Genomic DNA, 13,152 nt, shown 5'->3' with positions numbered 1-13,152 from the left:
CCCCCCCTTTTTTTTCCCGATATCCCGGATTTTTGCCCTTTTTTTTTTTTTTTCCCTTTTTTTTTTGCTCCAACCCCTTCCTGTGTGTTCTGGGATCTGGAGCCGACGTGCAACACCCGCCCCTCCCCCCCGCCTTTTTATTTTAATTATTTTTTTATTTTTTCCCCCCATTTTTTTCCCAACCCCCCACTCCAAAATTCCAACCTTTATTTTATTTTTTTCCCCCCCAACTTCGCTCTTCCAGCTTTTCCTCCGGCATCCAGGTAATTTTTTTTTTTTTAAATCCCCAAAATCCGCGATATTTTAACTCGGGGGAAAAAAAAAAATTAAATAAGAATATCCTCACCCGACCGCGCCCCGTGATGGGAATAATTAAAAAAAAAAAAATTAAAATATTTAAAAAACGGGGATTTCATCCCCTGAAATCCCCCTTTGGATTTTAACCCTTGCAATTCTCGGGTTTTTTCACCGCCTCCCCCACTCCGGATCCGCTTTTTCTGCTCCAAAATTCCCGGTTTTTTGTGTTTTTTCTCTCTCCTCGCATCCCGGCCGAGATCCTCCTCCATTTTTCTGATTTTTTTTTCCGTTTTTAACCCGTATTTTCCTTTTTTTTGGCCGTGATTTTCAGGGGTTTTCTTCCGCTATTTTTCCCTTTTTCCTTGTTTTTATTCCCCCTCTTTTTCCCGGTTTTTTTCCCCCCATTTTTTTTCCCTTTCCCCCCTCTTTCCCCGTTTCTTCCCCCATTTCCACCTTGTTCCCCCCCCTTTTTAATTTTTAAATCTCCTTAAATTCCATCACCCCCCCCATATTAAAAAAATATCCCTTTTTTTAATCCCTTCATTCCCTGCATTTTTATTTTCCATGGAAACCCCAAATCTTTCTCTAAACCCTTCCCAAAATTTGAAAAACCTGGATTAGGGTGGGAATTAAGGTGGGAATTTGGGGGGGGTGGGGGGGCCTTCCTTAAAATTCCTCAGTTCTCCCAGACCCAACTCCCCAAAATTCCCTAAGAATTCCCTAAAAATTCCTTTTAAAATTCCCTAAAAAAAATCCCCCCCCAAAAAATTTCCCAGACATGTGAAAACCCCAAATTTAAAGATTTTTTTCTCCCCCAAGATCCCAACATCGGAGCCGGAGCTGTTGGAATTCCAGGGATTTGGGATTTTTTTTCCCCAAAAAATTTGGGATAAACTCAGAATTCCGGGTGGAGATGCAGGAGAGCTACGAGAGCGTCATTTCCTTGGGTAAGACCCCAAATTTCCTTGGATTTCTCCTTCATCCGGGATCGATTTCCTTCATTTTCAACCCAAAAATTGAAATTATTTGGGTTTAATTCAAAAACCCAGAATTAAAGCCCCAATTCTGGTGGGATTTTCCAGGATTTCGGTGTCCGAGTCATGTCCGGTCGTTCCCCCAAAAATTTTTGGCAGAATTTGCCTGAAATTTGTGGATTTCACCCCAAAATGGAGCCGGTCTGGGAAAACGAACTCTGGAAATTCCCCAAATTCTCCAAATTCCCGTTTTTTCCCCCGGCAGCCGAGGAAATCGCCATCAGTTGGCCGCGGATCACCGCCTTCGCCGAATCGCACCGGAGACGCGGCCTGGGCGCCGGTGAGTCAACGGTGGCCAACGGGGCTTGGCCAAGGGGGGGTTGGGTCTTCCAGTTGGCCAACGCAACCCAAAGTGGGTTTGGGCTCTTCCAGTTGGCCAACCCAACCAAGGGAGGGTTTGGATGTTCCAGTTGGCCCCCCAAGATCCCAAAAACCTCCCAAAAACCCTCAAAAATCCCCCAAAAATCCCCAAATCCCATCAAGATCCCCAAGGTTCCCCAAGACCCCAAACCCCTCCAAGATTCCCAAAAACTCCTCCAAGACCCCAAACCCCCCCAAAACCCCAAATCCCCCCAAAATCCCCAAAATACTTCAAGACCCCAAACCCCTCCAAGACCCCAAACCCCTCCAAGATTCCCAAAAACTCCTCCAAGACCCCAAACCCCCCCAAAACCCACAAGACCCCCCCCGGATCCCCCTTTTCCTCCTCCAGATGCTGCCCCGGCCTCGCTGAGTGAAAACGAGGAGGAAGAGCCGCCGCCGGACCCCCTGGAAAAACCCGAAACCCCGGGAACACCGCCGGCACCGAACCCCAAATCCCCACCGAGCCCCGCCAGCGCCAAACCCGGCGCCACCGAGGCGCCAAACCCGGAGCCCCAGTCCCGAAAAGCACCAGGAAAACGTCAAGGAAAATCCGGTGCCCGCGGCTTCAAGAAATTCCCGCCGCGAAACCTCCGGTGCCACGACTGCGGCAAATCGTTGGCGTTGCCGAAACGCCCGCGTGGGACGGAACGGCCCCACAAGTGCCCGGAATGCGGGAAGAGTTTCCGGCTGGGCTCCAGCTTGGTCACCCACCAGCGCCGGCACGCCGGGGAGAATCCCTACAAGTGCCCGGACTGCGGGAAATCCTTCAGCGTCGGCTCGGCCTTCATCCAGCACCAGCGCGTCCACGCCGGTGCCGCGCCGTGCCGCTGCGGCGTCTGCGGGAAGAGCTTCCCGGCCAGCTCGGGTTTGGTGAAGCACCAGAAGCTTCACCTGGAGGAGAAACCCTACAAATGCGGCGACTGCGGCAAAGGCTTCAACTGGAACTCGCACCTGGAGCGGCACCGCAGGATCCACACCGGGGAGAAACCCTACGAGTGCCCCGAGTGCGGCAAGAGCTTCTCCTGGAGCTCCCACCTGGACCGGCACCGCCGAACCCACGCCGCGGCCCGGCCCGCCGGCCGCTGCGCCGAGTGCGGGTCGGCATCGCCGGAACCGCCGGAGCGCGGGGCGCCTAAAACGCTGAAAAGCCCCAAAGTGGCCAAAAACCGGCGGGAGCCGGCGGAGAAACCCCACAAATGCGCGGAATGCGGGAAGGGGTTCGGCCTGGCGGCGGCGTTGGCACAGCACCGGCGCGGCCACGCTCCCGGCAAACCCTACGAGTGCCGGGAATGCGGGAAAAGCTTCTCCTGGAGCTCCCACCTGGATCGGCACCGGCGCATCCACATGGGGGAGAAACCGTTCCGCTGCGGCAGCTGCGGCAAGAGCTTCTCCCAGAGCTCCCACCTGGAGCGGCACCGGAAAATCCACCGGGAGCCGTGCCGGGAATGCGGGAAAAAAGGCGGGAAAAAAGGCGGGAAGAGCCTCCAAAAGCGCTGCCGCGCTTCGGGGGAGCTGTGCGGCGACTGCGGCGCGGGGGCGGCGTGGGAGGAGAAATGCGGCGAGTGCGGGAGAAATCCAGGGCCGGGTTTGGCGTCGGGTTTGGCGTCGGGTCTGGGGTCAGGTCTGGGGTCGGGTTCGGCGTCGGGTCCGGCGTCGAGCACCGGGAATTTGAAGGATCAAGGCACGCAGACCGGCGAGAAGCCGCACGCGTGCCCGGAGTGCGGGAAGAGCTTCGCCCAAAACTCGGCGTTGGCCAAACACCGGCGGATGCACACGGGCGAGAAACCCTACGGATGCCCCGAGTGCGGCAAGAGCTTCGGCGTGCGCTCCAACCTGGTCAAGCACCGGCGCACGCACCTCGGCGAGAAACCCTACAAGTGTCCCGAGTGCGGCAAAGGCTTCATCCAGAAATCCGACCTGACCAAGCACCGCCGGATGCACACCGGCGAGAAGCCGTACGCGTGCCGCGAGTGCGGCAAGCGCTTCAGCGTCTCCTCCAACCTCATCAAGCACCGGCGCATCCACCTGGGCGAGAAACCCTTCCAGTGCGCCGAGTGCGGCAAGAGCTTCATCCAGCGCTCCGAGCTCACCATCCACCGGCGCGTCCACACCGGCGAGAAGCCCTACAAGTGCCGCGAGTGCGGCAAGTGCTTCAGCCGCAGCTCGCACCTCAACCGGCACCAGCGCACCCACGGCAAGGCCGGCGCCGCCGCCTCGGCCTCCTCTTCCTCCTCCTTCTCCTCCTCCTCTTCCTCCTCCTCCTCCTCCTCCTCCTTGGTGCCGGCGGCGCCGGCGGCGCCCGGTTTGGCCTTCCCGGCGTTCCCGGGCTCCTCGGCCGTGCCGACGGCGCTGGAGCTGCCCTGGGCGTTGGCGCTGCCGGGCCGCGCGTTCCCGGGGTTCCCGGTGGGTAATTAGCGCGGTGGTTAACGAGGGCCGGGCCCGGTTGGGTCATTAAGGGGCAGGCGGGCTGTCGGCGCGGTTCCGTCGGTTCCCGGCGTTCCCGGTGCTCCCGGTGCCCAACGGGGCTTGGCCAACCCGAGACCCAACGTTGGGTTTGGTCTCCGTTTATTCCCGTTCAATTCGGTGCCCAATTAACGATCCCTAATTAATTAGAGGTGATTTAATTGATTAATTCCATGTGGGAATGGGGAATTCCCATCCTCGCACGGCTCCGGTCGGTTCCCGGCATTCCCGGTGCTCCCAGTGCCCAATGGGTTGGCCAATCCCAAGACCCAACCTTGGGTTGGTGCCATTGAATTTTCATGGCAAATTAACGACCTCAAACTAATTAGGGGATGATTAATTGGCTAATTAATGATGGGAGGGGAAATTCCCATCATTCCCAGTCCTCCCAGTGCTCCCAGTGCCCAACTGTGATTCATTGATCCCAAAATCCGACATCAGCGCCGTCGTTTTCCCGGAATTCCGGGGGAGTTTTTGGGAATTTTTTGGGATTTTTTTGGGAATTAAAAATAATTTTTTTTGGGAATTTAAAAAAAAAACTTTTTGGGAAGTTTTTGATTTTTTTAGGGATCTTTTTAGATTTTTTAAAAATTTTTTTAGATTTTTTTGGGGAACTTTTTGAGAATTTTTAACATTTTTTTGGGGAATATTTTAGAAATTTTTGGGGGAACATTTTATCTGTTCCTGAATTTTCCATTCGTGTTCATGGTGAATTTTTTTTTTTTTTTTCTTTTCTGGGATGGGGTGGGAGAAAAAGGAATGAGGGAGGGAAAAATGAGGAAAATTTGAAAATGGATTTTAGGAAAAGAAGAAATCCTAAGAAAGGGGAAAAAATGGGAAAATGTTCCCGGAAAAAAATGGAATTCAGAATGGAAATGGAATTTTTTTATGCCTGAAAAGGAGGGAAAATCAGGAATTGCAAAGATTTCTGTGGAAAATGGAGAAAAATTCCGGAGATTTTTTAGGAGGGATTTGTTGGTTTGGTGGGAAAATGGGGAAAAATGGGGAAATGATGGAAAATTTTGGGAAAATATGGAAAAATAATGGGGAAACGTGGGAAAATTATGGGAAAAATGTGGGAAAATAATGGAAAAATAAAAGAAAAAATGGGAAAAATGTGGGAAAATGCTGGAAAGTGTGGAAAAAGTGTGGGAAAGATAATGGAAAAATAAAGGGAAAATGGGAAAATATGGGAAAATAATGGGAAATAAAGGGAAAATGGGAGAAAATATGAAAAAAGAGGAAAAATGTGGAAAAATAATGGAAAATTATGGGAAAATAATGGAAAAATGTGGGAAAATATGGAAAAATGTGGCAAAATGTGGAAAATAATGGAAAAATTATTGAAAAATAAAGGAAAAATGTGAAAAATGTGGGAAAATGGAAAAATACTGAGAAAATGGGAAAATTTGGGAAAAGGATGGGAAAATATGGAAAAATAAAGGAAAAATGATGGAAAATGATGGAAAAAGAATGGGAAAATTATGGAAAAATGGAAAGAAAAGGAAAAGGGGGTTAAACATTGAAAAATTTGGGAAAAATGTCAGAATCCTCCCAAAATCTCGGGAAATTCCCAAATTTCCAAGGTGGCAACGAAGCCGAATTTTTGTTTTTCCAGGAAAAATCGGGAATTTTCTCCCAGAGCCTTTTCCTGGAGTAGAAATAAATGAGGAATTCCCAAATTTTCCTGCCTGGAATTTTCTTTGTCCGTGGAGCCGGGACTGGGGAAATTCCCAAGGCTTGAGGGGGTTTCCCAATTTCTGGGAATATTCCAAAATTTTGGGGGGCTTTCACCATTTTTTGTGAGTTTTTCCCATTTTTTGGATGCATACTCCCATTTTTAGGTGCCTATTACCAGTTTTGGGTGGATATTTTAATTTCTTGGGTGGATATTCCCTTTTTCGGGGTGAGTTTTTGGATGGGTATTTTCATCTTTGGGGGGAGTTTTCCCATTTTTTGGATGAATTTTTCCAGTTTTTTTTAGGTTTTCCCACCTTTAGTGGAAAATTTTCCCTTTTTTTTTAGATTTTCCCATTTTTTGGGGGGAGTTTTCCTGGGAGCAAAAAATTGGGATAAAAATAATCCCCAAAGAAACAGGAAAATCCCCGAAAATAAAGAGAAAAACACAAAAAAAATTCCCCCAAAAAGGGGAATAATCCCCCAAAAAATCCATGGATGAAGCGAGAAAAACCTTGGGAATGTCGAGATAAAAAAAGCAGGAATTACAAGAAGAAGGAATTTTATTGGTATCAACAATTTCCCGGGACTTCCCCCCGCCCCGAAATCCCAAATTCCTGAAATTTCCTGGAATTCCAGCAGGGCCGGGGGAGGAGGAGGATTTTGGGGATTTTTTGGGATTTTTGGGATGTGAAATCCATGGGAATTCCCGGGGTTGCCTCGAACTGGAGGATTCTCATCACAACCCCTCCCAAAAAATTCCAGAATTCCCAAAATTCCCGGAATTCCCAAAAATTCCTGACACCCCACCCCTTAGTGCAATTGGGTTCCTCTCTTGGTTTTGGGGTGGGAAAAGGGGAATTAACCCAAAAGAAATTAGGGAATTCTGGGGGGAAATGGGGAATTTTGGGGGCTGGGACTCCCAAAAAATCCCAAATTCCAGGGATTCAAAAAAAAAATCTCAAACTCCAGGGATTTATTCCCAAAAAATCTAAAATTCCAAGGATTTAACTCCAAATCCCCAAAATTCCGAGGATTTATCCCTGAAATTCCAGAGATTTATTCCCAAAAAAACCCACATTCCTGGGGTTAACACCCAATTTCCTGGATTTATCCCCAAAATCCTCTCCAGGAATTCCATTGGAATTTTTTGGTAATTCCAGAGTCCAGAACTTTTTTTTTTTTTTTAATTTCCTGGAATTTTTCAGGATTTCCTTGGAATTTTGAGGGGGATTTCCAGGATTTTGGGGCGTTTTCATGAATTTTTGGGGATTTTTCAGGATTTCCTGAGGATTCCGTGGGAATTTTTGGGATTTCTTGTGACATTTTGGGATTTCCTGGGTTTTTCCAGGATTTCCTTGGAATTTTGTGGGACTTCTCGGGACTTTGTGGGGTTTCCTTGGAATCCCAGGACTTTGTGGAATTTCTTTGGGATTTGGATTCTCTTGGGACTTTTCAGGATTGTGTGGGATTTCCATGGGATTTTTTTTATTTCCTTGGAATTCTGTGGGATTTTCATGGGACTTTCCAGAATTTGGTGGGATTTCCTTAGGATTTCCCAGGATTTTGTGGGATTTCTTTGGGATTTGGCGGGATTTCCTGGAATTATTCCAGATTTCCTGGGATTTCCTTGGAACTTTATGGGGATTTCCTGGGATTTTTTTGGAATTCCCGGGATTTCCTTGGAATTTTTGTGGATTTCCTTGGGATTTTTTGGATTTCACGGGATTTTTGTGGAACTCCCTTGGGATTTTTGGGGACTTCTCGGGATTTCCCCTGGGAATTCCCGGATTTCCCGCCGGCTCTCAGAGGCTGACGCTCCGGTGGTGCCGGAAATTCCGGCGCCGCTCCCGGCCCTCCCCCAGCTCCTCGCTGTGCAGGCTCAGCGCGTCCGGAATTCCCGAAATTCCCGGAATTCCCGCCAGGTGTTCCACGGAGTCGAATTTCTGCAGGTCGGAGGCGATGCTCTGCAGGCTCAGCAGGGACAGCGAATCCCCGGATGTCGATGCTTCCCGCGGAATTCCGGGAATTTCCCCTGGAATTCCAGGAATTCCACATGTTCCGGCCGGGATTCCATCAGGAATTCCGGGAATTTCACTCAAAATTCTGAGATTTTCACCCAGAATTCCAGGAATTCTGCTCGTCCTGGCCGGGGTTTCCTCAGGAACTCCGGGAATTTCACTCGGAATTCCGGGAATTCTGCTTGTTCTGGCCGGGATTTCACTGGGATCTCTGGGATTTTCCCTGGGAATTCCCATTGGAATTCCAAGATTTTCACTCGGAATTCCAGGGATTCTTCCCATTCCAGATGAGGCTTCCCTGGGACTATTTTCCCCAGGAATTCTGCCCGTTCCAGCCAGGATTTCTGTGGGAATTCCAGGGGTTTCGCCGGGAATCCGGGGGATTTCCATGGGACTTTTGGGGATTTCGCCGGGAATTCCGGGGGTTTCTCCGGGAATCCCGTGGATCTCGGGGTTCTGGTGGCCGCCCTCGGCTCCCACGGGGTTCTCCCGGTGTTTTTTTTTCCGGAGGATCCTCTGGAGTCTCCGGGCGTGGATCTCCTCGCTGATCTGCTCCAGGTTCCGCAGGGCCACGGCGTAGCGCAGCTTGGCCTGGGAGACGGCGGATTCCAGGGAATTCACCCGGGATTTGTGCTCCTGGAAAAGGGGGCAGGTGGGAACGGCCGGGAATTCCCGAGGCACCGAAAACCCCGCCGGGAAACGCGGAAATTCCCGCCAGAATCGGTCAAAGTTCGGGGAAAATCGGGGAAAAATTAGTCTGAGCCCCAAAAATTCCCAGGACTTCCCAGTGCTCCCAGTATCCGGCCAAACTGGGACTCCCAGTCCCTCCCAGTGGTCTTTAATCCCATTCCCAGTGCTCCCAGTTAAACCCAGCCCCTCTCCCAGTATCCCCAGTTCCCTCCCAGTTTATCCCAGTTCCCACCCAGTCCTCTTTAATACCATTCCCAGTCCATCCCAGTGCTCCCAGTTCCCCCCCCAGTCCCTCCCAGTGCTCTTTAATCCCATTCCCAGTGCTCCCAGTTAAACCCAGCCCCTCTCCCAGTAGCCCCAGTTCCCTCCCAGTTCCCTCCCAGTTTATCCCAGTCCCTCCCAGTGCTCTTTAATCCCGTTCCCAGTGCTCCCAGTTAAACCCAGTGCTCTTTAATCCCGTTCCCAGTGCTCCCAGGCCCTCCCAGCGCTCCCAGTTTGCCCAGTACCTCGAGGCGCAGGTTGAACTGGGCCTTCAGCTCGAAGTAGGGCCGGCTGCGGGCGATGTCGCGCCGCAGCGACTTCTGCAGCCGCTGTACCTCGGCCTCGGCCTCCTGGCACAGCCGCGTGGCGCGCCGGTGCTCCCGCTCGCTCCACAGCCGCTCCTGCTCCGCCTCGTTCACCTGCCGGGCCCGGATTCCCAAAATTCCCAAAATTCCCAAAAATCCCCGCGGAAATCCGGCCAGAAACGGCGAAAAACGGCGGGAAAAAGAGTGAAAAAAGGGCGAGAAACGACCCAAAAATAGGTCGGGATTTGGGCTTTGGATTTGGGAAGGGAGGAAATCCTGGATGATTTGTTGGGAATGAGGGAAATCCCTGGAAAATGTTTGGGAATGGAGGAAATCCCAACAAAAAAAGTGAAAAATGGGGAATTCCCAAAAGAAGGGGTCAGTAATGACGAAATAGCCCCAAAAAAATGGGAAAAATGAAAAAAAGAGCCCCAAAAATTCCCAAATTTTCTTTAACTCATCCAAGGACTTCTTCAACCATCCCAAACCCCATCCCACCTTCAGCAATCCATTCCAGACCTTCTCCAACCCCATCCCACCTTCTCCAATTCCCATCCCACCAATCCCAAACCTTCTCCCACCTTCTCCAATCCCCATCCCACCTTCTCCAGACCCCATCCCACCTTCTCCAATCCCCATCCCACCTTCTCCAGACCCCATCCCACCTTCTCCAATCCCCATCCCACCAATCCCAAACCTTCTCCCACCTTCTCCAATCCCATTCCCACCTTCTCCAAACACCATCCCACCTTCTCCAAACCCCATCCCACCTTCTCCAAACCCCATCCCACCTTCTCCAGACCCCATCCCACCTTCTTCAATCCCCATCCCACCAATCCCAAACCTTCTCCCACCTTCTCCAGACCCCATCCCACTTTTCCCAAACCTTTTCCAACCCCTTCCCACCATCCCAAACCTCTCTGAGGCCCCCAGAATCCATTCCCAGGCGTCCCACCTTCCTGGTGGCGTGGTTGAGCATCTCCTGCCAGGTGGGGTCCAGGCGGTTCTTGCCGGTGCCCATCCCCTGCTCGGCCACGAAGACCATCTCGCGCGCGGCGTTGTGCATGCCCACCGCCCGCTCGTAGCGCAGCGCCGCCCGCTGCGTCTCCTGCTGCGCCTGCAAGAGCCGACGGCCGCGATTCCGGCGATTCCGGCAACTCCGGGACTGCCGGAAACGGCGCCGCGCGGCCTTGGGGGAGTTTGGTGGGTGGGATGGGGATTGGAGAAGTTGGGACAGGGTTTGGAGAAGGTGGGATGGGGTTTGGAGAAGGTGGGATGGGGATTGGAGAAGGTGGGATGGGGATTGGAGAAGGTTGGAAGGGGATTGGAGAAGGTGGGATGGGGACTGGAGAAGTTGGATGGGGATTGGAGAAGGTGGGATGGGGACTGGAGAAGGTGGGACAGGGATTGGAGAAGGTGGGATGGGGACTGGAGAAGGTGGGATGGGGATTGGAGAAGGTGGGATGGGGACTGGAGAAGGTGGGATGGGGATTGGAGAAGGTGGGATGGGGACTGGAGAAGGTGGGATGGGGATTGGAGAAGGTGGGATGGGGACTGGAGAAGGTGGGATGGGGATTGGAGAAGGTGGGATGGGGATTGGAGAAGGTGGGAAGGGGATTGGAGAAGGTGGAACAAGGTTTGGAGAAGGTGGGAATGGGATTGGAATTGGCTAGAGAAAGTTCAGGATGGGTGGAAAAGCTTTGGGACGCATGGGGTGGAATTTGGGACCAGAATTCCCATTTCTCCTGCCATTTTTTCCCCAGTTTTCCCCATTTTTTAAATTTTTATCGTTTTCCCCGGATTTCCCCCCAAAGCCGCACCTCCTTGGCTCTCCTGCGGGCCTCGTAGTAGGGCCGGGCCCGGTCGATGCAGGCGCCCAGCTGGGAGCCCTGGGAGTTCAACCGGCGCGCCGAGTCCGACAGGATGCGGCGATAGCGGCACCGGGCGGCCTGGAACCAGTTTGGGACCGGTCGGAACCGGTTTGGGACTGGGAAACCAGTTTGGGACCGGTCCGGACTGGTTTGGGACTGGGAAACCAGTTTAGGATTGGTTTGGAAAAAATACCCATTTTCCCCATCTTTTTCCCCAAATCCCTCTCCCAGTCCCTCCCAGTCCCTCCCAGTCCCTCCCAGTCCATCCCAGTCCCTCCCAGTCCCTCCCAGTCCATCCCAGTCCCTCCCAGTCCATCCAGTCCATCCCAGTCCCTCCCAGTCCATCCCAGTCCATCCCAGTCCATCCCAGTTCCCTCCCAGTCCCTCCCAGTTCCCTCCCAGTCCCTCCCAGTCCCTCCCAGTCCCTCCCAGTCCATCCCAGTTCTCCCAGTTGCTCACATCCAGCTCCAGCTCCCCCCGGTTGATTTCAGCGTTGGCCTCGTTCAGGTGCTCCAGCTCCTCCTGCACCCAGAAATTTAGGATAAAAACCCCAAAAATTGGGAAAAAAAAGACCCCAAAAACTTCCAAAATTTGGGAGATCCCAAAAACCGGAGAAAGAACCACCGAAGTCTGGGACAAAACCCCAAAAATATGGGAAAAACGGCAAAAAATACTCAAAAATCTGCCCCAGAATCCCAAATTTTTGGGGATTCCCCTAAAATTCTCAAGACTCACCCTAAAATTCCCCAAAATTTCCCCCAGGTCCCAGAATTCCGGGACTTTCCCTCAAAAGTCCCCCCAAATCCTAAAACCTCCCTCAAAAAGCCCCAAAATTGCCCAAAAAGCCCCAAATTTGGACCCCAAAATCCTTGGATTTGGATCCCAACCCCCCAAAATCCCAGATTTTCTGTGATTTTCCTACCAAAGCCCCAAAATTCCAACCCAAACCCCCCCAAAAATGTGGGATTTTGCCCCAAATTCCCACCTGGATCCGGGGGTCCAGCTCTTCCTCCTCCTCCTCCTCCTCCTCCTCCTCCTCGGGGGGATTCCCGGGATTTTCCGAATCCCCCATTTTGGGATCCCCCGAAATTCCAGGGGGCCATCCAAGGGGGGGAGGGGGTCAATCCATTGTTTTGGGAATTTTTGGGGGAATTTTTAAGGAGTTTTGGGAGACTGGGACAGGGGGAGCTGCAAAAAAAAAAAAAAAAAAAAAAAAAAAAAAGGAAAATGTTAAAATTTGGGGATTTTTTGGTGAAATTTTGGGGTTTGGGGTGAGTTTGGTGACTCCAAATTTGGGAATGTTCTGGAATTCCCAGAAAATTCGCATAAATTTGCCCAAATTAAAAAAAAAAAAAACCGACCACAATTCACTCAAATTCCCCCAAAATTCCACCACAAATCACTCAATTCCCAAATAACCACCAAAATTCACTCAAATCCCTGAAAATTCCCCCAAAATTGCTGAATTCCCACCCAAATTCCCAAAAATTCCACCCAAATATTCCCAAATTCCCTCAAAATCTCACCCATGACCCCAAAATTTTCACAAAATTCCCCCAAATTCATCCCGAAATCCCACCAGTGACCCCAAAATTCCCTTAAATTCCCCCAAAATTCCCTCAAATTCCTCAAAATTTCCTCAGAAATCCACAAAATTCCCATTCAAAAATCTCCAAAATCCACTCAAAGACCCCAAATCCCCTCAAGGTTTCCCCAAATCCCACAAATAATCCCAAAATCCCACAAATTCCCCCAGAAATCCCCCAAATTCCCACCAAATTCCCATCAAGTCCCTCAAAATTCCCCTCCAAGCCCCTGCACGGCCACGACCCCCCACCCACCCCTTTAATCTCCCCGATCCCCGACTGCCGAAATTCCCAAATATCCCTCAGAATTGGCCAAAATTTCCCAAATTTCCCCCAAATCCCGCCCCCATCCCCCCCCGGCCTGTGTTTACCCCCCGCTCCGCCACCGCCGTGGGGCCGCTCCCCCACCGGAACCGGAAGTTCCCCGCAGCCTTCTCCTTCCGTACAGCATGGCGGCGCCCTTCCTGCATTTTAAAACCCAGCATTTCCGCCGTTCTCCCGCTTCCCCTTAGGTTTAAATCGGTGTCGGGGGTTAAACGACGATGGCGGATCTGTCTCGCCCAGTTTGGCGGCGATTTGCGGTA

General features: G+C 51.5%; 2 protein-coding genes across 2 annotated transcripts; one reads left to right on the top strand and one right to left on the bottom strand.

The window, feature by feature from the left end:
• Positions 1-123: 123 nt before the first annotated feature.
• LOC121468710 (uncharacterized) lies at positions 124-5,839 on the top strand. The gene is made up of 4 exons (XM_041712726.2): positions 124-263; positions 1,117-1,244; positions 1,537-1,611; positions 2,044-5,839. The coding sequence occupies exons 2-4, from the start codon at positions 1,211-1,213 to the stop codon at positions 4,107-4,109; spliced, it is 2,175 nt and encodes a 724-aa protein (XP_041568660.2). The 5' UTR covers positions 124-263; positions 1,117-1,210; the 3' UTR covers positions 4,110-5,839.
• Positions 5,840-6,379: 540 nt separating this feature from the next.
• Positions 6,380-13,083, bottom strand: SH3BP5L (SH3 binding domain protein 5 like). Its single transcript, XM_041712746.2, has 7 exons — positions 12,940-13,083; positions 11,968-12,170; positions 11,442-11,504; positions 10,932-11,060; positions 10,067-10,228; positions 9,052-9,225; positions 6,380-8,491 (listed from the first exon to the last, which is right to left on the bottom strand). Exons 2-7 carry the CDS (start codon positions 12,052-12,054, stop codon positions 7,640-7,642), a joined length of 1,467 nt encoding a protein of 488 aa, XP_041568680.2. The 5' UTR covers positions 12,055-12,170; positions 12,940-13,083; the 3' UTR covers positions 6,380-7,639.
• Positions 13,084-13,152: the final 69 nt, after the last annotated feature.

This window comes from Taeniopygia guttata, chromosome 35 (assembly GCF_048771995.1).
Source record: "Taeniopygia guttata chromosome 35, bTaeGut7.mat, whole genome shotgun sequence".
Taxonomy (NCBI): Eukaryota; Metazoa; Chordata; class Aves; order Passeriformes; family Estrildidae; genus Taeniopygia; species Taeniopygia guttata.
The sequence above is the reverse complement of the archived record's forward strand: the minus strand, read 5'-3'. Positions and strand labels throughout refer to the sequence as shown.